Below are 21,689 nucleotides of genomic sequence, written 5' to 3'. Positions count from 1 at the left end.
CAAAAGAAATAATCAAAACAAACACTATTAAGCACTTAATGGCTAATGATTGCACCTTTCTATGAGCGTAGCAGTACGTTACCTTGATAAAGAGCACCTTTCTGTGGTCAAATTGTATGCCACGTAAATTAATTAAACTAATTCAAATATATGAATAAATTTTAAACATACAGATGTTTTCCTACCCGTGTACAAGCAACACAATACGCATCTAAACGCAAACGTCGTTGTCGACGCATTATTACAGCTACAAAAGGAGCAGAGTGGCATACAAAATAATATCGTTGCAAAAAAAAGTGAAATTAAGTGTTTTAAACAAAAGGAAGAGAAACCATAAAAAAACATGAACATGACATGGCCGCGTCTCGTTTACACAATAACTCAAAATTAATTTAATATGCTGGCAAATGAGCAAAGCGAAAAGCAAGCTAAAAGGTGAGCGAATAGCAGAATAAGGGGCAGAAACTTAACAACGCATAAATAACAAAAGGTGCGGCCTACGATTTGTCGTTTATACGATCGTCCAGTTAGCAGTATCTATTTAAGTGCGACTTTGGGTTTACAACCTTGTGGTTTTTCCCTTTCCTGCCGCGCCGCTGGTGCTTGTGCGTGAGATGGCGGATAAACCAGATTTAGGCCACTTCCATGTTCATTACACGCGCAGCGCATAAACCCTGATTGGCCCTCAATTCAGCTACTTTGTAAGGGGTCAACTTGCGGAGCAAAACAAAGGCCGCAACGCAATTCCATTCGATTAAAGTCAATGAGTCAACCGAAAACGCAGAGACAAAGACATGAAGACCTCCACTGAAAATAACAATAGGTTAATTGTTTGAATGCAGAGTTATAATTTCAATTTTCATGCTATCTGCAAATCTGCATAATTGTAATATATTCATGATCTTGTCTAAAGAGAATGGATTTTTCAAATCAATTTTGAAGATTTTAAAGGATTTGTAATATTAAAAGGGTTTTGCTATACGATTGAAATGGGTTCACTTGAATGTGTATGGGGACTTAAGAAAAGTATGATGGAACATATAGTGATTATAATTATTTGAACACAATTCCATATAGATGATTATTCTCTGAGTCCATATATGTTCTATTCTTGGCTGTGACTAATCCGGGAATTCCCTTGAATTCTTTGCAGGCTTTGAATTGCGAAGGAGCTCCTGAACGGCTGCTTTTATCGCCATGGCCGCCGCATCTGCTGGCCAGCAACAGCAGCAACATCAGCACCAGCACAAGCTGAACATAGCTGGGAGTGCTGAGACGGTGGTCAGCGGGATGCATCATCAGCAGCAGCAACATCAGCAGCAGCAGCATCCACAGATCAATATGTTCAAGCAGCAGCAGCAAATGTTGCCTCTGCAGCAGCAACATCATCAGTTTTTCCAGCAGCAACAGACGAAATTTGTATCGCGGGTCGTTACAAGTGCAGCGGTGCATCAGCAGCAGCAGCAGCAACACCACCAACAGCAGCAACAGCAACAGATATTACCAGCTGGCTTTGTAAACGGCAATGGTAGCGGCAACATGATGCAAGTAGCAAATCTGCATCTGCAGCAGCAACAACAGCAGCAGCAGCAGCAGCGAAACAGTCAGCAGCACATATTTGTCTGCCCCACCAGCAACCAGCAGCTCCTTTTGCAACAGCAACAGCAGCAGCAGCAACAACAGCAACAAACCAAACAGCGCCAGGCGCAAATAAAGTTGCCAATAAAGTCAGCGGCAACAACGGGAGTAACGGCGGCAACTGTTGCTGCTGCAACGGCTGCTACTGGGGCAACGCATTGCATGTCGACAACAATTGCGGCGCGTCAAATGAGTCAGAACAATCAGCTCTATGCCAAGAATGTTGCCAAAGCCAACAATGCCAGTAGCAATGGCAATATCAACAGGAAGACGGCCACTAGCTACAATGGAAATTTGGCCCCTGGCTGGCGTCGCTTGACCAACAACAATGAGGTGGCCTATATCAGGTGAGTAGTCGGTTGGATAGTATTTGGGTACATCTGTGGCCACAGGATATCTCCCGGGTTGAGCACTGCTTGTTGGCTCCGTAGCTGGGCTGTGTTGTACTGACATGACACTTACAGCACGTTTGGCCGGGCCGGGCTAAAAGTCAATCTGGTTATTGTCTGGCGAACGCAAACGCATTCGAGAAGCCATAAAAATGTTCAGCGATCCCCTCGCGCTACAGGAAATGCACTGTCCATGGGGGTTAGCGGGGTCAGAGCCGTCAGAAGTGGTGGAAGTGGGTAGGGGGGGGGCGCATGTTGTTTAGTGGGCGTCTGGGGGGTTGCAGTAGTCGTGTCAGAAATGTTTTTGCAACCAGGCACAACAGCACAACATCAACAACTAGCAACCATCAACGGCTCGGGGTAAATATTTACCTGGCATTATCTGCGAGTTATCATCAAGCACACATAATTACAAACGCAAATAAAATGTTTGCTCAGATATGCTGAAAAGCATCGAGTATGTGGATATACATATCTGCTTGCCCGGGTACTTGTAATTGTTCTGGCTGTCCAATCGCCCCCAGGGCCAAAAAAGGGGGGCTCAGTCTCAGTATTTCAGCATTTCTTCTTGTTTTCCGTTTTTTTTTTCGGGCTCTGTGCAAACTGTTGGCGATGTTGGTTTGTGGCTGTTGCCGATGTTGGGTAATTGTTGATTTTATAAGTGGCTGGCACTTCTGAGCGCTTGACTCGTCTCGTTGGGATAGTTTCCCTCGCAGCTGTTGCCCCGGGCTCATTTGCCCAGAAAAGGGTTGCCTGGCTGGCTGGCTGGCTGGTTGAATGGTCTTTGGCACTGGGATAACTGCTTTTCGAACCACTTGTGCGGATTATGGCTGCGATTGCGAATGCCAATGCCTCGCTCAATTGGCAGATTGAAAGCTACCAGGGGGCATGTTGTTTGTTTTTCGAGCCCCGAGCTGAGATTCTCATTATGACAGGCATGATTATGATTATTGGGCCTTGGCACTCGACTCACGTAGTTTGGGGCGTCAAGAAGTTGCAGCTTATCCGACGCAGTCCATTTACTGGCAATGTCACATTTCACTCAACCGACCGACGACCAGCCAGTCAGTCACTCTCTGGGCCATTACCCTTCCAGGACACGCTTTGAGGGCACCGCTGGCTGCCACGTTCACGTCCTCGCCTTCAACGTCCTTTGCCCACTGGTATTTACTTGTGCCCGGCGACGACACGACATCGTGTGTCAAGCGTTGTCATTGTCCACCACCAGCAGAAGCAACTCCAGCAACTACAGCAGCAGCAGCAGCTGCTGCTCATTTCCACGTTGCGTGTTGCTGGTTGCTATTTGCTGTTTGCCCAAGCGGATGGATGGTCGCCATGGCCCCCTTTGCAAGTTTTCGAGTTGAGCATTCTTTTTCGTGTTTCCGTAAGCCAGTTAGCCCCTTCGGTTTGCCAGCGGTGTATTCTGAATTTTGGGTGACAAAAGTAGCTGAAACTCGCAAAAAATATGTGCTCTGTAAGTAGCTTTAAAAAACAGGGGTGAACCGGGAGCAGTTACTCCTTTTATTGTAGTCAAACCGGTCACACAAAATTGAAGTATATATCCACAAAGTACGACGTTAAATATGACGAATTTACTACAATATATAAGATTTCCATGTTAAAATGCTCTAATAATCTGGGTAAACATACCATACCCTATATATTTCTAGAGCCCCAAGTAAGCGAATCCAGCACCTCTGGCTCTATGAATGCCCCTTTTTGTTTAGCTTCCGTCTTTGGCGCGAGTAGCTCGCTCCGTTGGCTTCGTTTTGGCTATTTCTCGGAAAGAATGTTGCACAAATTGTGTACCAAATCAATAATTGTTGCGCAAGCATGTAAATCTTGCTGCCTTTGCCTCTACCGTCGTTGTTTGCACAAGTGCTAAATGGTTTTTTGGCGCAACGTGACATCAGCGGAGGGCGGATTTAAAACTGTGACCGGGTCAGAGTCAAACGAAGTCGTTAGTCGTAGTCGTACTCGAAGTCGGAGTGGCAATGGAAGTGGAAGGCAGGCAGGACGCCCACTGTGCGGCAACGGGCGCATAAATCATAAATCCAAAACGGCAGCTGGAGATCGCCGGCGATCGAATCGAATGGAAAAGAAGGCAGGGAAAAGCGGGTCGAAGCGCCCCGCCAGCCTGAAAAACTGCTAAAGAATGCGGAATAGTTTTTGGCCAGCGCGATTCAGGCAAGCAGTTTTCAATTTTCCTACACTCCGTATGCATGTGTATGTCTACGTCGGTGTGGATGTGCACCCTGCCACGAGGCCTGCTCTTTCATTCCCTCCCGCCACGGGATGAACCTTTCAGCGGCCGCGTAGGTTGCATCAGCAGTTGGTCCCTCCGCCGTTTGCCTGGGCCCAGGCCAACTGCGCTCCGCTCCGCTCCATTGTCAGTTAGCCCAGTCGGGCAGTCATTCAGCCGGAGTGGCAGACAGATAAGGAGACGGACAGACCTTTGAAATGTGTTTATTTTACTCACATTTAGGCATTTGTTGCGAATCCGCCAGCTTAACTCTGGCTCGCTGACTCGTTGACTTTGGTCAACGCCCACCATGCGAATTTGTCGCTGCTGATATCGTGGGAAAACCGCGGAAAGTTTCGCCCCAAGTGCCTTGTTTGGCTCATGGGAGTTGGCCGCTAATGGCGAGACGGAGTTTCGCATTAAACGGAAGATATAATTTGGCTGGATAACAGTTTAATGTATAAGTAATAGTATCTTTGCTTATTTAAACGAAATGTTCTTAGACTTAACAACTTAATTAGTGAAGTCTACAGTCAATTGATTTTAAGCGCATAATAAAACATAACATAGAAGTTGCCTTGGTATAAAAATATATATAGATATATACACATATATTTAAGGAACCTTTGGTATCATATTTTTTCTGCGTGGGCATGATTCATTTTGCGATTGGCCGCATTCGTTCGCTTTGTGGGCTGTTGGATGTTCGCAACTCGCTTTCTTGTGCCCGTTGTCAAGGACATGACGGCACAAGGACAACGGATAAAGTCCTGCCCTGCCCTGCTTGTCTGTCCATCAGTTCCCGGACTGCTGAGTCCCCTCCGCGGGCATTGGACTCCGTCTGGCTGGCTGGCTTTGTGCGATAATTTTTTACAGTTTCATGCGCCACGGCGTTGCTGGCCCACTGCCTTTGGGCCACGTTGGCGTTGCTGTTGTTTGCGCTGTTCGGGATTATTAATTTAGTAATAGGCTCAGTCTCTGCTGGCGGCCAACACCCAATCCCTATCCCAATCCCATTTGCAGTCTCAGCTGTCTGCACTCTCAACTCATTTTTTCTGGGCTCGAGGGTGCACTCAAGGTCACAGGGGCGTAAAACTCTTTCACCTTTTCTCACACATAGCCATGAAGTTGGAGCAAGACGATGGTTGATGGTTTCGTGGCTTCCAGCGAATGGATGGTTGGATGGATGGCTGATGGGCGATGGCCACTCGACAGCAAACTCTTTGGCACTTGGCGTTTTGTGTGTATAATTTATTAAATTATTTTAACTCGTTAGCCCAACGCCTTTCATGTGGCCACAGAGCGGGAAATCCACCCCGAGCTGGCCGGGATTGGTGGCATTGTAGGGCAGGGAGTTCCCGCTGCACCACTCACGTTATTAGCGCATTTTGTGCAAATACCGCACAAAAAAGAACGAGGTAAAGAACAAATTTAATGAGTTGCCGACTTCTTCGTCTGTCACAGAGAGAATAAAATCGGAACTTTATTACTCGAAGCCTTTCAATTTAATTTAAAGTAAATACTAATAATGGGTGCAGTGAGCAAATCAAAGTGCAAGATACATTTTTGATCGGAAATATAAAAGCACATATAACGCTTTTGTTTGATCATAATTTGTAGATAGATAATATGTTCTAAATCATAGTAGTGAGTAGTTAATGAGTTTTGATTTAACCCAAACAATGCCACTTTCCACAATGTTGATGGCATTAATTGGGCTTTAAAGGATTGCAATCATGTGAGCTGCAACGATGTGTATTTAACTGCCCCCTGAATCGCATTAATTTCTCCGCGTGCACGATTCCTGCTGCGTGTTTGCCCTGCTGCCACAACTGCCTGAAAGGCGGTTGTAAGTGGCAAGCGGTGGGCTCTTAAGCCCCTTGCCACGCCAGCTGCATACAAATTGAGCCATAAGCTTTTGGCGTTGATGATTCGCTATCCCTGTCTCGTTCTCAGTGTCCTTCGTGATGTCTGGCAATCGACTTGCCATCGATTTTTCCAATCTCGAACGTGGCTCGGTCGCTCATAAAGCTCTGGCCCTCGTAAGTAGTTAAAAATAATTAATAAAACAAACCAGAACCAGTTTCCTTTTTCCTTTACCCCATTGATGATGATGCTGCTGATGACGCTGCGACTCGCAACTGGTAACTGGGACTTGGATGAAATGCGATGAGATGAGATGAAATGGGATGAGATGCGAAGGCATCTCCTGTTTGGCCAGCTAAAAGGGCTACTCAATTGACAATTCGCATACTCGTTTAACCCGTAACACGATTCTCGATGCTGTTGCTGCTGTTGTATGTTGCTGTCGCTCAATTATATTGTTGTCCCTGCTGTCCTGCTCCTCCGGCTACCGCTCCTAGCAGCTCCTCGAACACCGAGCTCGGAGCACACAGCTCACAGCTCCTGTTGCTGTCGTCGTCGTTTCATTTAATGCCCTTGCCGCTTTCACACTTCATGCATTATTCAGATTTCCCATACGGCTTGAAACGGCAACACGCTGAGAAAAAACGCTTAAGTTCTGGAAATGTTGTTTAATAAATAACCTAATTTATAATCAGTGTATAGGTTTGTTAATTATGTTTTTAACTTTTGATACATTTAAGTTGTACTAGATTTGTTTTGATTTATGGCTAATTTTCTCGCTGTGTTGACCTGCACAGAACTTCAGGGTCAGAGGAAGTGCGGAGCGGCGGCGAACTTGAGCCCTGGCATCAGTGCCCCGAGTTCGAGTGCCTCAGATACAGATTCAGATTCGGATTCGGTTCCAGCTACCGCTTTCCTTGGACGGCGGCGTCATCATGAGCGCCCTTGATTCCTTCAACGTGCTCACACTTTACAATTAATAAGCAGCTACGTTTTTTCCCCCCTGATTTTTGCGTTCTTTATTTTGCGTACGGTACCGAGTGTGTGCTGTTTTTTATGCGCACACACTTAAATCGAAGTATAACCCCCAGCTCATGCGACAACAGCACATTTATGTCGGCAGATTTGCGGTCATGCGTGGCCTGATTGCTGGGAAGGGGGCGATGGTGAGCGGGTTTTTGTAAAGGGTTAACTTGTGTTGCGAAGGGAAAACAACCGCCCATTCCAATCCGCAAAAGGGGCTTGGCATTATTAAAACTGGATTCACCGGGTCTCGGTCTCATTCCCTCCTTTTTGGGCATTAAATGACCGAAATTTAAATCAATTTTTTGCCTTCTCATAATTTTATGGCGCATAGGCGCGTTTTTTTCGAATCGCTAAATATGTGCATATGTATGAGATCGCCTTTGTTCTCGCAGATGCGGAGTTTCCTCCTTTGTCGTCGCTTCTCATGCGCATTTTCTCGAGACAGATATCGAAAGTGCCCCGAAATTCCAGTCGCAGATTCGGAACCTGAATCCGAAGCCCTTAAGGAATGTCAACTGTATCATAAAGCAGAAACGTTTCCCTGCAAAAGGGGTCGCAAATAAGTTTATAACGCATTTAGTTAACTACGCAAACGTAAACAAGTTTTCACCATGTGCGATCGGTTGCGATTGAAACTAATTTATGCGCGAATCACTTTACATTGTCATGCTAATGTCCATTATGGCAACGAGCTGTTAATCAAGCACTCGACGACCATTATCCATTATCCATTGGCCTCTGTAGTTAGTACCTTAACTGCGGCTAATTGCCCCCGGGATATTGGGATAGTCGACTATGCTGGGTTTTTGTGGGTGTCTATCTGGCTGCTCAAAAGCACTGGCCTTCTTTGGTAATTGCATAATTTCCATAAAACAAATTGTGCGTTTAGCTGGTGAATAACGGCATGACTGCCGCCACTTAATTAATCACGCCCGTTCCTCCACTAATGCATTTATCTCCTTAACCCTTTATTTTTCCAGCCCCTCGGGCAAAACGCTGCGCACGCAGTTCCAGATCAAGGACTATCTGCTCACACAGGGTACCTGCAAGTGCGGCCTGCCGTGTCCGCTGCGCCCGGAGTACCTATTCGACTTTAATGCCCAGGTAAGTCAAGTGCGGCAAACTGAAGTGGCTGCTAATGGTGCTGGATAATATATATATAATGCCCAAGTGGGTTGGAAACTAGAGCTTACTCGGACACAATACACTTTCAACAAGATCTATTGAAGATGAGACATGGCAGATAGTGGAAAATCTATTTTCTTTTACTCCATTGCATCTATATATCTTTTTCGTGGGCCTAATTAGAAATCATGGGCCATATATTGGGTCTGAGTCCGCAGTTTTCTGGTTCGCGTCACGCTGACATCGGCCAAACGGCGAACTGGACTTGTTTGTCTCATAATTGGCTGTAAATACCGAGCCATGAATGAGCGCTCTGATGGCAGGAAAGGGGGAAGCCAAGTCATGTCTATACCTATACCTATACTAAATCTAATTGAATGTGCTGCTAGCCAACTGGCTGGCTAAAGGAGGGGGGAGGGATTGGTGGGACGACCACGACGACTGACTGTCGACTTTCACTGAGCTTTACTCGACTGCAATGTAACTGGTGGCGGTGCTGCTGCGCCCCCTTCTTATATGGTATATGGCCTAACCTCCTCATCGCTGCGCTGGGGCTTCCAGATTAACGCAAAATATTTGTAAAACCAGTTTGACAACAAATCGACTGTGACGACGACGACGATGGCAGCGATGGCAGCGACGTCGACTGCATAATCACGGAGCCAAGTGAGCCAACTGAAGCTCCAAACGATACGCCATGACCATCTGCCGCTTTTGCTCTGGAGCAGCTCCAATTTGTATATATCTATATATCTACCATCTATACGCTTTTCGGGCTCTTGTGCGCTGCACTGAGTTGCGGTGCAGTGAAAATCGCAGTGAAATCGCCTGCAATAAGATTAATTTTCAACAGTAACACAAAAAAAAAAAAAACTGTTAACGGTAAATCACGCCCAGAACTCAACTTCTTTGGGCTCTTTTTGGTCTTGGTAGTGCTGATGGCTACTGCTGTTGTTGTTAGTATTATTATTTTTGGTCCGCTGCGGCATTGTTGTTCTTGCTGTTCTTATTGGCTTCTGTCTCGCCTTTCAGCATTTGTCCGTTGTCTCCGACTCGACCCCATCCCTTCCCCATTTGCGGGGCACCCGGCTCCCCCTGCTGGGGTCATTAATTTGAGTTTATGGTTTCCCTTCGGTTTTTTGCGTGACGTTGATGCCGTCAAGCGCCAACGCCAACGCCCGACCATCCCAACCAACCAAGCGACCGAACTGGAGCCCCTTCTCCTCCAGCTTTTGGCCACCAAACATCCCACCCGCGCACATTCAATGTCCTTTTAATATGCTCCAACAAACTTTTGAGCAGTGCTGCACGGTGGAAAAAACAAGATGACGCGACTTTAAGGAATTCAACACAATGAATTTCTGTTCAGTAACTTGTAATCATAAAATGAAATAATTAGTTATATCTCTGCCGAAATGGGATGGCTTAGTTTTTGGAGCCCTGCCGAAATTTTGATTGTAGGGCCAACTATAGAATGTCATTCGTTTTAAAAGCTTTTTCTTTATTTGCTTGTAAATTTATGATTATGGGTTCCTAAAAAGCTTTTAGTGACCCATAAATTATAGGTGCGCAGAATGCTATTTATAAATCTCGTTCCACCTCAGCCGAGAATGTGAAAAATGCCTAATGTTTATTCGACAGACAGTTTGGGTGATTAATTATCATTGAATTGATGTAAGTGCCAAGTGGGCAGCTGTTTTTTCACTTAATGTTATTCTTTAATTTTCTCAAGTAAGTTTTGAAAAGATTGCTCCATTTTTTATTAATTTCTGTATGAATAACAGCAATTAGTTACTTTCACCTTGACTAAACAATTTAATCTCAGTGCACCGCACACGCATTTTAGGTTGAATGTCTGAACCCGCCAGCGTTGATTGTCGTCTTTTGTTGGTGGTGCTGCTGCTCCAGCTGCTGCTCCAACTCTGCTCCGTCAATCGATATTTCGGTGCAATGCACTTATAACTTGGCTCATCCCAGCCACCCACTCCGGCACCCGTCGCCCCAGTGCCACGCCCACTTGGCTGTGCATCGTTTAACTCCCGCCACAAAGAGCTCCTCACAGCTTCCATTTGAGTGCTAAGCTGAGCTGCGTATTATCAAAAGGCAACCGCAATTTGTTTACTAAACACTTCATGGTGCCACCGATAGCCCCCACTCTTTTCCTCCTTCTCCAGCCGTCCCTTTCTCTTGGCCATTCCCACATTTTCTGACCACAAGTCGATGACTCTGTGTGTGTGTGTGTGCTCTCTGTTGGCCATAACTTTTGGGCTTGGGGATATTCGTGCATATATGGGGGTATATATTTAGAGGTAACTGTTTTGGATTTCTTTATTTGTGTGTCTTGTCTGCGACGCGTTTGGCTCATTCAACTCAGCCATCGCGTTTCGTTTTGGCCATGATTGATGGCCCAGCATGATGAAGACTACGTTCGCTGATTTGTTTTGATTACGACCATTTTATGCTGTCGCCTTAACTGCCTTTCTTTCCAGACGAGAGATGTGAGCTGTGAGTTTGTGAGCTTGGAGCTTTGAGGTGTGGTAGGTTAGGGATTTCTTTTCATTTCATTGCCTTTGTTGGCCCCTCCATTTCCCTTCATTTCGTCGCTCGGTGAAAGTCTTGGCCAGAGCTAGACAAAGCGGCTGTCAGTCATTGGAGTTGTGGATTGAACATGGCCATCGCATCGCCTGGCAGGCGCAACTTGTCATGCGCTCGAGGTTGGGCCTGCTAATTATGATGTCGTCTTGGTATGTATATTCATGAAATCGAGGTAGAGATGCGAGGGGGGGGGGGGGGGGGGGGGGGCACGGCGGACGGGGCAACCGACAAACTCGGAGTGTTTTAGTGGCTCCGATTGGAAAGTTGGAGCTGAAAAATAATGCTAAGTGGAGCAGAGAAGCTGTCGGCCGGCAGACAATTGCAGTTGCAGACATAACTAGTTTTGAGTACCTCGACTGAGATTGCCCAAGAAACACTGAAAGATAATATGTTATGTGAAATCAACACTGATTTATTAAACCTCTTTGTTTGCTCTCATTTGAAAGGATACATTTTTCAGTGCATTTTCACGTCTTTATAGTTGGCCAAATTCCAGACATTCGATACCATCTAATGGTCCGAGCAGGCGGAGGAGGAAAAGAAATGCTTTCGAGGGTAGCAAATGCAATCCGATTAGGCCTGACATACTGATTGATGTATAATTTATGTACATAATGGGCTTGTAGACACCAACACGGCGTGTACGTAATATAGATTGCGTATACGCCGTGTGGTTAATTAGACATACGCATCGAGTGAAATACATGGTAATTACATCGCATTTGGCATTTGGCTGCGGGTCTTTAATTATCCCATATATAAAAGCATGCACATATTTCTTCATAACCGCAGTCCATGACTCAGATTTCGGTTTATGGCCTTTTAATGGGTGTCAGTGGGCGGGAAAATCATGGGGGGTGTATGGTTTAATATGACGCAGGCTGGCTAAACGAACGCTTTGTTGTCTGTGTCGACTGAGCGGTTCTCAGTCAGTCAGCTGCAATTGTCGATAATTAAGCAATTATTTACAATTGAAATTTTCAATTGCTAAGTGCAAATGAAAAACCGAAAACAAAGCAAATGCGATTCGACCCGATTCGTACGTACCGCTTGGCAATTTTTCAATTTTTTTTCGATAAGTGCGAGACAATTGAAATTGATTTTCCACAAGGCGTCCCCAATGGATTTCCATTTCGAGAGCATTGCACGCAGCAATTTTTCGAGCGGGGTGGCCACAAGGGCAGGTCCCCACCCAGGCAAGTTGAGCAAACAAATAAAACTTTGGCCCCAGTTCGTTTTCGATATTCGCTCGCATGCAGCAAAAAGCAACAGCAAAGCAAAAGCACAAGCTGAAAGCAAAAGCAAAAGCAAATCAAAAGCTGAGGCTGAAAAGCAGCGCCAGCAAGGCAAACAAACAAACTTGAGAAGGTCAGCGACGAACGATGTCAGCAGCAACGTTGTTGCTTCATTTTGTTGTTTAAATTTACAGCTTACAATAAAAATAAAGGCAATATTAATTGTTGTCGTTGTTGCTGCGCCTGTTGATGATATTTACCGATACACAAACACACGCATTCAGAATGTCAGAGGCGCATGCACCAAATATTCCATTCAGGGGCCGCTTCAAAAATGTTTATTGACCTTTCATTTTTAATAAAGACAAACTTTTGTACTCAAACTGAAAATCTGTGTAGAGTTATTCGTCACTGCGTAAATGCCATTGCCAGGCATAAATGTTCGTTAATCTTAAAACCATAAAAGCTAAACTAGCTACTTTGATATCGTACTATTCCTGTTCAGTCTAGTTTAAAGTTTAACCTCCGTTTTAATTACTTCAAAGATTACACAGAGTTGTAATCCCTTGAATTGCCTGCCCAGATTACGCCCAGCTGACTTGAGCTGAATGTGCGTGAAGGTTGCCTGCCGCCAATCATCAGCAATCCGCTGCAGCTCCGGGCTGTATTGTATATATGCACGATATGCGCTATATATACATACACTATATATGGTACTATATGTATGTATGTGTATTGTGGCGCGGTGTCATGGCCAGAAATCGAAAGTGAGCCGCGGACGGCGGCTATGGCGGCGCATTGTTTGGGTGTCACTCATTCATTCAGGGCTATCCCCGGAGCCAGGGCAAGTCCCCAAAGGCCAGACCCATTCCAGTTCTCGCCTGCTTCTGACGCACACGAGAAATGCAACCAAGCACGTCCGTCATTCGGTCGCAATCCACCTCCTACTGATCCTCCTGCTACGACTGCTCCTCCACTGGATTCTCGACAACTGCCGCTGCACTTTTCGGCCAATTTGCATTTATAAACATTTGCTGAGCGACGGCCACGGATACGGATGCGCCGGATAGTGTGCGAGGGCAAGCTGTAGCAGACAATTTAGCATATTCATGGAACAACAACTAAAACAATTAGGCGGCAGGTGGCAGGTAGGATGGAATGGGATGGGATGGGATGGGGCTGTTGTTTCCACCGATTCGAGCCGCATCTTCATCCACATTTCGCTCTGTTGTTTTTCGTTTTCGGGGGTAATTTGCACGTCACTTCAATGTGAGCAGGAAGACTTGACTTGTCTTGACGGCAACGGCGACTACGACTTCGACTTTGGCTTCATCCCACTTCTGGCTGTCTGCCTGCCTGGGCACTTTAGCAGTTTTGGTGGCAAAAATTGAATTCCAGTCGTTCTCGCCCCGTTCACTTGGCCCGGGCGTTTTTATAGAAACTTCATTAGTCCAAATTAAATGTTGTACGCGCCGTGAGCAGACAGCGTGGCATTGCCGCCAGGACAGGTTCCCGGGTGCAACAGCAGGACCCAGCCGTGGATGGCAGGCAGACAGGTCGAGAGCTTTGCTTCACCGAACCGCCGAAGAGTGGTTCACCGAGCGAACTGAAGTGCAGATACATCCAGGTGGACTGGCAAAAAGTTTTTGGACCACAGCTCAATTGAACGAGGCACGCTGGACTGGGAAAAGTTGTCGTCCATCTCACGAGCGGAGTAAATTGAGTTGCCAATTTAATCCTTTAACTGGCCCGAAAAAAGATTTCTTATAAATCGATATCAATGCCGCAGAGCAGTTTGCGGGTTTCCACAGCAGGTTGGATACTTAAATTGGAATTCAATAGAGGAAATATTGACCACTTCCTTTATAGTATTTTTCGACATTTTACTTTCTCTCAGGCGACTAAAAGGTGCCAGGAATAATCTAAATATTAAAATATTCACTTTAAAGGTAAAAGTGCAGTTATTTAGTGTTGAAAATGTGTGTTTCGTGCACACTTAAGTGCCGTGTCGCCTCGATTTGATTTAATTTCCGCTTTAAACGCGTCCTGCCAACGTGATGCAGTGAAATTTATACATTTTGTGCGCACTGGCAAGGCTTCTTCTGCTTTTCAATTTAGTTTAAATGTGCATCCTGCTGGCTGTCCGTTCGTGCATTTGCCCTGGATAGAGGCACCAACCCATTCCCAGAAACTAACCAGAGAATCGAGCATTAACCAGAGAATTGCACGCGCGCCCGGCGACCGTTGAGCGATTTCCGTTGTGGGTTACGTCATGCACTGCCCTCGGTTGTAGCTGTCCTGCGGGGATGAGATGGTATGGAATGGAATGGAATGGTACGGCATGGAGTAGGGCCGTCGGGGCTGACAGGAAAATCTTGCTGCAGTCCTGCAGGACTTTTGCAGTGCAGGACTGGACGCAGGCGACGTGACTGAGCGATTACTCATATCCGGCAGCGCCGCAAGTTCCTGTTGTGAGTGCGCGCACAATTGCCCGAAGGAGGTCCGTGGCCATGGCCATGTCCATGTCCGAGCTGGGATCCCCGAGAGCTGGGATAGCATGGTATCGGACAAGTCGAGTCCGAGCCACCCCCTCACAAAGGATTAAAGCTGTCGGCCGGCTGCCGCTCGACAGTCATTATGACGTTAATGAAAACCAACACCGACGTTGCACCTGTGCATGCTTCGCACCTGCACCTGCCCTTCTCCTCCTCCTCCTCCCCCTCCAGCTCCTGTGGCGTCTCCTACTTGGCCGCCACCAGCATAAGTCTCGCCCAGCTCGTTTGCATATTGGCCAAGCCAAGCCGGCTCTGGCTGGACACAACGACGACACCCACTGGGCTAAAACCACCCCCTTCCGGGGTTCTGGCAGCAAACCACCTGCCGCCGCCTGGAACCGCCCCAAATCGCTTCGGCTGTCTGGCACACACACACGGTTCGTTTTAATTTTCACAATTATGCATGCAAAAGTGCAATGTTTGTTGGTATTTCGCTGGCATTTTCGTTTGGCATTTTGTTGCGTGTCGCACACACGCCCCCCGTATTCCCACTCGGCGAGGAATAAGCCCAGTTAATACGTCAAAAATGTAAAATGCATGTTTCCCTGCATGGATTGGACACTTTTCGGTTTATGTAAATAATGCAAATATATATATCTCTGTACGTATTTTCAATTATGTATCCGTATGGCTCCGCTCATGTATGTAATGCCCTGTATTCATTAGCCGCACGCTTTGTGAATTGGCGGCGTGGTGTGTGGAGTGAAGTGGAGTGGAGTGGATAGGATGGAGTGGAGTGTCAACGCGTCGCCTCAACGCTTGGCTGGATTTGGTGCTGCTCCTGCTAATAACCATTTTGGTGGCCATTATGCTGGGCCAATGGGATATGCTCGGTTTGTGGCACAGTTGCCAAATGAATTAGGGCTTTTCGAGGACATTTCAGTGACAGGTCAAGAGATGGAGATAAATGTTTGGTGCCATACCATATTAAGGACCTCAAATGGGATGATCTTTAATTAGGAATGATAAATTACTTTTCACATACTATTATTCTTGGGATTTTTAAAAGCAAACAAACTACCTATTGCATTATTCATACTAATAAGTACTTAAACATACAACTTATTACCTAACCGTATAATCTCCAGACGCTTTTATGGGGAAAATAAAACAGACAAGTTATTTACCAACTAAATAGAATTGCTTGCATTTAGTATAATTTACGTTCAAGCGGCAGGTAACAATTTTATTGACTCTCGTCACGTTTCTCATTAGATAATATAAACAATTTGTTGTTAAAAACACAACTAATCTAACGAAGAAGTCTAGTTTCTCTAGCTACCGATGTTAAGAGCACTTTTTAATAAAATATTGGAATATATTGACTAATTGCATTTAACGAGTAATCTTTCAGTCGTTTATCATACTTCTGTTGCAATGTTGCAAGCTGTCGACAACAGAAGCAGCAGCAGCAGCATCAGCACAGCTATTGCTTAATTATTTTTCCATTAAATGCCAATTAAATTTGGATATTATGTTTGCAACTCGCATTGAATTTCCTGCGTTGGGAGCGACAAAAAAAAGATAAAAGTTGGGGGATCCTACGGTTGCCAGGCAACGTTTGATTGCAGTTGCATTTTCGTAATTTTTTGTTTTTACCATTTTATTATGTGTACATAATTTGCCCAGGCAGACAGACACGGATAGAAGGGGCAGATTTCACTGGATGGTGGCCATCCTGGTGGCAGACGATGACGACGACCCAGTTGGCAATTGCAAAATGTTCTACATCCATCCATTTGTTTGTTTGTTTGTTTGCTTTCTCTATGCCAAGAGTGGAAGAGCGGATGAGCTCGGGTTGTCCGGGGGGATGAGCTGCGGTTTTATTGCATTTCAAAAGTTGAAATTATGTTTGCTTTCTGCGGCAAGGCGGGCGCCGACTGCCTTTTGACTAAGTGGCAAGCAAAGCTGCAACAAAACAGCACTTGAAGTTGCCTTTGTGGCAAAAGCAGCAGCAGCAGCCACAGCAGCCCAGACATTTCAGGGGAATCTGGAATGGGTTTGATGTCCTCTAATGGATTTATTTCGACTGGCTGGGGCGTGGTCAATTAATAAACTTGGATCGTGCTTGTAGCATGAATAAATTGATTTTGGCATATTGAATTGATTAAGTTTCGCTTTTATTTACACTACGTGCGCGCCAACTTTAAAGGAAACTTTCAGGCTACTAAATCTTGCGCAGCTATCAAGCAATTACCCCCAAAGATGGCCACCAGTTTCACGTTTCATTATCCCCCGCTTATTTGCCAATGATTCGTTTAATTTCAGCACTTGAACTTACAGAATACATACCACCATTCCGCCGTTGCCATCGTCGTCAGGTTACTTGGGCCACTTTATTGCCTTCTCCAATTGCTCCTTCTTCTCGGTCTGTCGGTCAATGCTATAAAAAGCCAGGGAGCGGATGAGCCGGCGGGGCAGTGAGACATTTTAATGTTTAATAACCAACTTTGGCCTGTGGAATGTTCACTTAAAGCGGGCCCGGTCAGTGGCGGATCCTAAAAGGTCCGTTCCGAGTGTTTTGTACAAATTGCTGACCCAAAATGGTTGCGACACGTTTCCAGCGCTTGGCTGGCCAATGAAGCAATTGCCATCCACTGATTGAAATGGCAGAAAGTGCACGGTCCCAAAAGGGTCGTCCATCATCATCAGAAAATCCGTTCCCCTCTTTGCCCGCCTCATCGTCCGCATGGCCATCATCGTCATGGTTCATAAAGGCGACGGAGGATGAGTCCGTTGTCGGCGGGGGAGACCTGCAAATCGAAACCTTTGCCGGCGATTCATTTGCATAAATTCCAAGCGCACCTGCTGCTAAAAAGGAGGTGGGCACCACCACGATGCGGTCGCCATGGCAACTTTTGCCAGTCTTTTGATCTGCTCAACTCGATAATGATGAATGCGATGCATTTGATTGGATTACATGTGTACTCGGCCGGGGCTTCGTTGGATATTCATTTACGAAATGCTAATTGGACGGGTGCCTAAGCCTTGGGCCAAGGTCGTCGTTCGTATTCCTAAGTAATCAACCCAATGTTTTCACTCATCCCATCAATTTGCACAGAAAGGGAAATGGAAATTTTGTGGAAATCATTTGAATAATGCGACCGAAATTTGATTTCCTACAGCTGATTAAATGGGTGTGCTGTCAAGCATAAAAATCTGTTGAAATGTGATTAAAATAGATATTTAATTATTAAAACCCGCTTAATTGACTTGACATATGCTGCTATTTAAGGGTTCTAGACACATCAAGGGCATTTCAAAAGTGTATCTCATCTACGCCGCCTAATTAAAGGGTATAGAAAAGTTAGTGACAAACGGCGCCTTGGGCGCTTATCTAATTTTTAACGAATGCCACTCACGTTTCCCATGCAAATTAATAGCGCACAACCAACACGAATACATGTGTGTGTGTGTATATATGCATTGCATTTGCGATAATGTGTGTTTAGAGTGGACCTTTACACGCGCCGTTTGGCATTCCAAGCGCGCTGATTATATTTTCGATTTCATATCTGACAGCCAGCGTGGTCGCCGTTTGTGGTGGTTTGTGGATTGTGGGGTTTTATGGGTGTTCTGCGGTCGTCGTTATCGACGATTCTGTCGAGTGGCGGCGCCTAATTTGATTGTTGCATAGCATTTACACTAATTATGCCAATTTGTTGCCTTATGCTAATTGCAGGTGCCCAACCAGCCGCTCAAGTTGCCAACGGAGGCGTCAACGGTGACGCCAACACCTTGCCTGCACCAGCGGCGATTTCTTGAATCTCAGCAGCTTCAGCTGCCACAGCAGCAGCAGCAGCAACAGCAACATCTACAGCATCAGCAGCAGCCACAACAGGCTGTCAAAGATGTATCTGTAGCCGTAGCCGTATCCGTATCTGGGCCAGCAGCTGTCAGCGATGTGTTCTCCACGCTGATGACATCGACAGCGAGAACGGCGACGATGGCGACACCAACAGCAGCAACATCACCAGCCCAGGCGGCAACAACCACCACACATGAAATGGCCAACAAAGGTGAGTGGTAATTGAAGTGTGGGATCAATATCCCAATATCCTTAGAATCGGGGATAAGCAGAAGCCATATTATGGCATCTCTTTAGTTAGGGTTGTGTAAATACTGAATAACTGCACACACAAGTAAAGTCATTGTTTATGATAACAAATTAATGGTAAGCATTACCTTGAATAGTTATCAAAGAGCTCAACTAAATCGTTTGGATTATGTATGAGCATTTGCAAGTAATCAACGTAATGAGTCAAACGCCTTCATTTGCCAAACAAAGCAAATGCCTTTTTAATAATTCGCCATTTCATTTCATTTGTAAGCTCTGGGAGTGACGGACGTTTTCCTGTTTTATCGGCGCCACGGCAACCCTGGCTGTCAAAGCGCCCCTGCGGGTGAACATTTGCTGCGCTCAAAAGTATGCTATGGAAAAATGTGATGGCTGCATTTTTGCGCAACTGCAAAAATAGAAGGGAAAGGCTGGGGGAAAAGTGTAGAAAAACGACGACAGCGACGAGCAAGACGAAGACGACGAACGGATGCAGAGGAGGGTGCAGAAGAGGAGGGGGGAGGGACAGGATATAGCCGGAGGTGAGGTCAGGGCAAAAGGAAAACTAGTGTAGATACGTGCGAAAAGTGCAGGCTGGGCCAAGGAAAATCCTAAGCAAAGCAAAATGGAGCACAGCAGGAACTGCACACAAACACACAATCGCCCAGCACACAGGCACACACCCCATCGCATTTGTGCACACACACACACAGTTGGGGTCAGCTGAATGTCCTTAAAGGATTCCAGATTTAGGAAAAACTTAAGGATTTGGTGTCTTGGTGTCAGTTCTTCCAACTAAGCTGTGCAGTTAAATACAGTTAAGAAGTAAGGAGTAAGTAGCTTGCTGCCTTCTATTCATTTGTTCATTAAGTTTTGGTCGATAGTTTATCCCCAAAAGGTTTTTATTATTTTCTTAATTTTCGTTTTTCTATTTATCACCATCTACTAATTAAACTTGAAAGGTACCTAATCAAAATCAAATTTGGCACTGCTAGTAATTTGACCTCACCTGTTAGCGTACGTGCATGTACTACGTATGTATGTACGTGTGTGATTGTGCAAACAGTTGCAGTGGAAAAGGTGCTCGATGTTGACTGTGGCTGCTGCCAAGTGAAAAACGATGCCTAGACAATGATAAAGTGAAACTGCACACACTGCAGCGGGAGGGGAACTGTAGCGGAAGGGTGGCAGATACAGATGGATATACACCAGGATAGCGAGGACTGGGGAGTTCAAGGAAATAAAAGGATAAAATCGCAAGGCGAGCGAGCGAGCAAACAAGCTCAGCGAAAGCTACGAGTTCAACAAGCTTAAAACAGCACAGTATATAGGTGGTTTCGGGACGCGGATGGGATGTTGATGATGGGATGAGGCGGGATGGGTTTGTTTGAGCATTGGCAGGAAGTGCATTTCGGATGCTTTCCACCCGTTTGTCGTCTGTTTGTTGTCTCCTCCTTGCCAGATTCTCCACCGGCTCCAAAACTTCAGCTTGTTTTGATTTTGTCTTTTGTGTGACCAGTCAAAGGAAGTTAACGCGCACCAAACAAAAACCAGAGCGTTAGTCAAAGACACATGCCACCCACAATTCACTTGTCTTTCCCCAAAACCCACCATCCTCTAGATTTTCCCGGCCAACAGCTGCAGGCGCTTTAAGTCGGACAGAGCAGCATGATAAATAAATGTTATGTTTATTAAAGACCCCCAACTGCTGGGAAACATTTACACTTGAGAACGCCGAGAGCGTTTTGGACAGCTCGCATTTGGAGTGGGATTTCGACGGGTGAATCGACTGGCTAGGGGTTTCGGATATATACACAGCCACAGCTTCTTGAAGGTGACACAAAATGTGGAAAACGGCAAAAGTTCAGCGTTGATTTCAGTGACTCAGGAAGCCAATTAGCAAGATATACAAAACTTTACCCACTGGAAATAGAATTTTGCATTGAGGAATAATGGATTTTTAGGTGGAGCATATCTGTTGGAAGCAAAATGTGGTATTTATGATGAGATATTTGTTTTAATGTTTATTTTTTTTTACAACTGAATAGTTGAATGCTTAACTTTTAGTACAATATGTATACTTTTCCCAAAGTTGTGCTAGGGTATGAATTATTCGTGCCGTATTTGTATTGGATTCACTCTGCAATCATCCGGGAAGCACTTGCAAAAACTTTTATTCTATTGACACCGCACCAATTCAGCATCCGCATCCGCACTTTCCTGCATTCCGACCTGGTCCCTCATATCTGCAACTGCCGCAGGCTGGCGGAGTTTTTGAAAGGGTTTTTCTTCCAGCAATTCAAAGCAATTTGATTTCCATTTGAGATATTTGCCCGCCGAGTGCAAGGAAAAAGGAAAACAACTGCAAAACTGTTGCCAATTTGGGGAAAAAGGGTTCTCTCAGCTCACAACTCGCACATTCATTCATGAATTCGTGGCGTTGGAGATGGAGATGAAGTAGGCGTGGCTGGGGAGAGATGGACAAGGGACACAGCTCAGCAGTTGGGCAAACATTTGGCAAACATTGTTAAAAACTTTAAAATGAAAAGGTTAATTGAAACAAAAGGGACTTGATGGCAAAAGTTTAACCGAGCGCGTCCACTGCGTACCGCCTACCAACCACGCCCACGTAACATTTGCACCACCACCACAACAGCCCCACCATTTGTACTGAAGCAGACTCTTGCAATCCTCCAGGCGGGTGGAAAGTCCAATCAGCGTCGCATTAAAAACCCCACACAAAGCAAAACTTTTCCACGATTTAGAAAATTTCGCGAGCCATCGCAGATAATGGGGGGGGGGGATATCACCAGAAGGTGGCGCTTTGGTGGTGGTGCAAAAGTTGGTCAGACTGCGGTCTGTGTGGGTGTGGCAAGTATTTGCGAATCTTTGCCCTGGGTAAATGAATTTAAATTCCCTGTGGCCAGCTTTTTCGCATTGTGCGTATTTATTTTTTTATTT

The 21,689-nt window shown here is 45.6% G+C and overlaps 1 protein-coding gene across 5 annotated transcripts in view; it reads left to right on the top strand.

Moving 5' to 3' along the window:
• Nucleotides 1–21,689, top strand: part of LOC117142211 (mucin-5AC) — a 28,143-nt gene that overhangs the window by 1,079 nt on the left and 5,375 nt on the right. For 4 of the 5 annotated variants that reach the window (XM_033306044.1, XM_033306042.1, XM_033306047.1 and 1 more), the window contains exons 2-5: nt 174–435; nt 1,154–1,985; nt 8,142–8,265; nt 18,354–18,690. In XM_033306044.1, coding sequence (XP_033161935.1) covers nt 1,198–1,985; nt 8,142–8,265; nt 18,354–18,690 — 1,249 coding nt within the window. In that variant the 5' untranslated portion in view covers nt 174–435; nt 1,154–1,197. The remainder of the gene's footprint in view (nt 1–173; nt 436–1,153; nt 1,986–8,141; nt 8,266–18,353; nt 18,691–21,689) is intronic. The other variant, XM_033306043.1, reaches the window with a different exon arrangement.

Source organism: Drosophila mauritiana, chromosome 3R (assembly GCF_004382145.1).
Source record: "Drosophila mauritiana strain mau12 chromosome 3R, ASM438214v1, whole genome shotgun sequence".
Classification (NCBI taxonomy): Eukaryota; Metazoa; Arthropoda; class Insecta; order Diptera; family Drosophilidae; genus Drosophila; species Drosophila mauritiana.
This window is presented reverse-complemented; position numbering and strand designations above follow the sequence as displayed.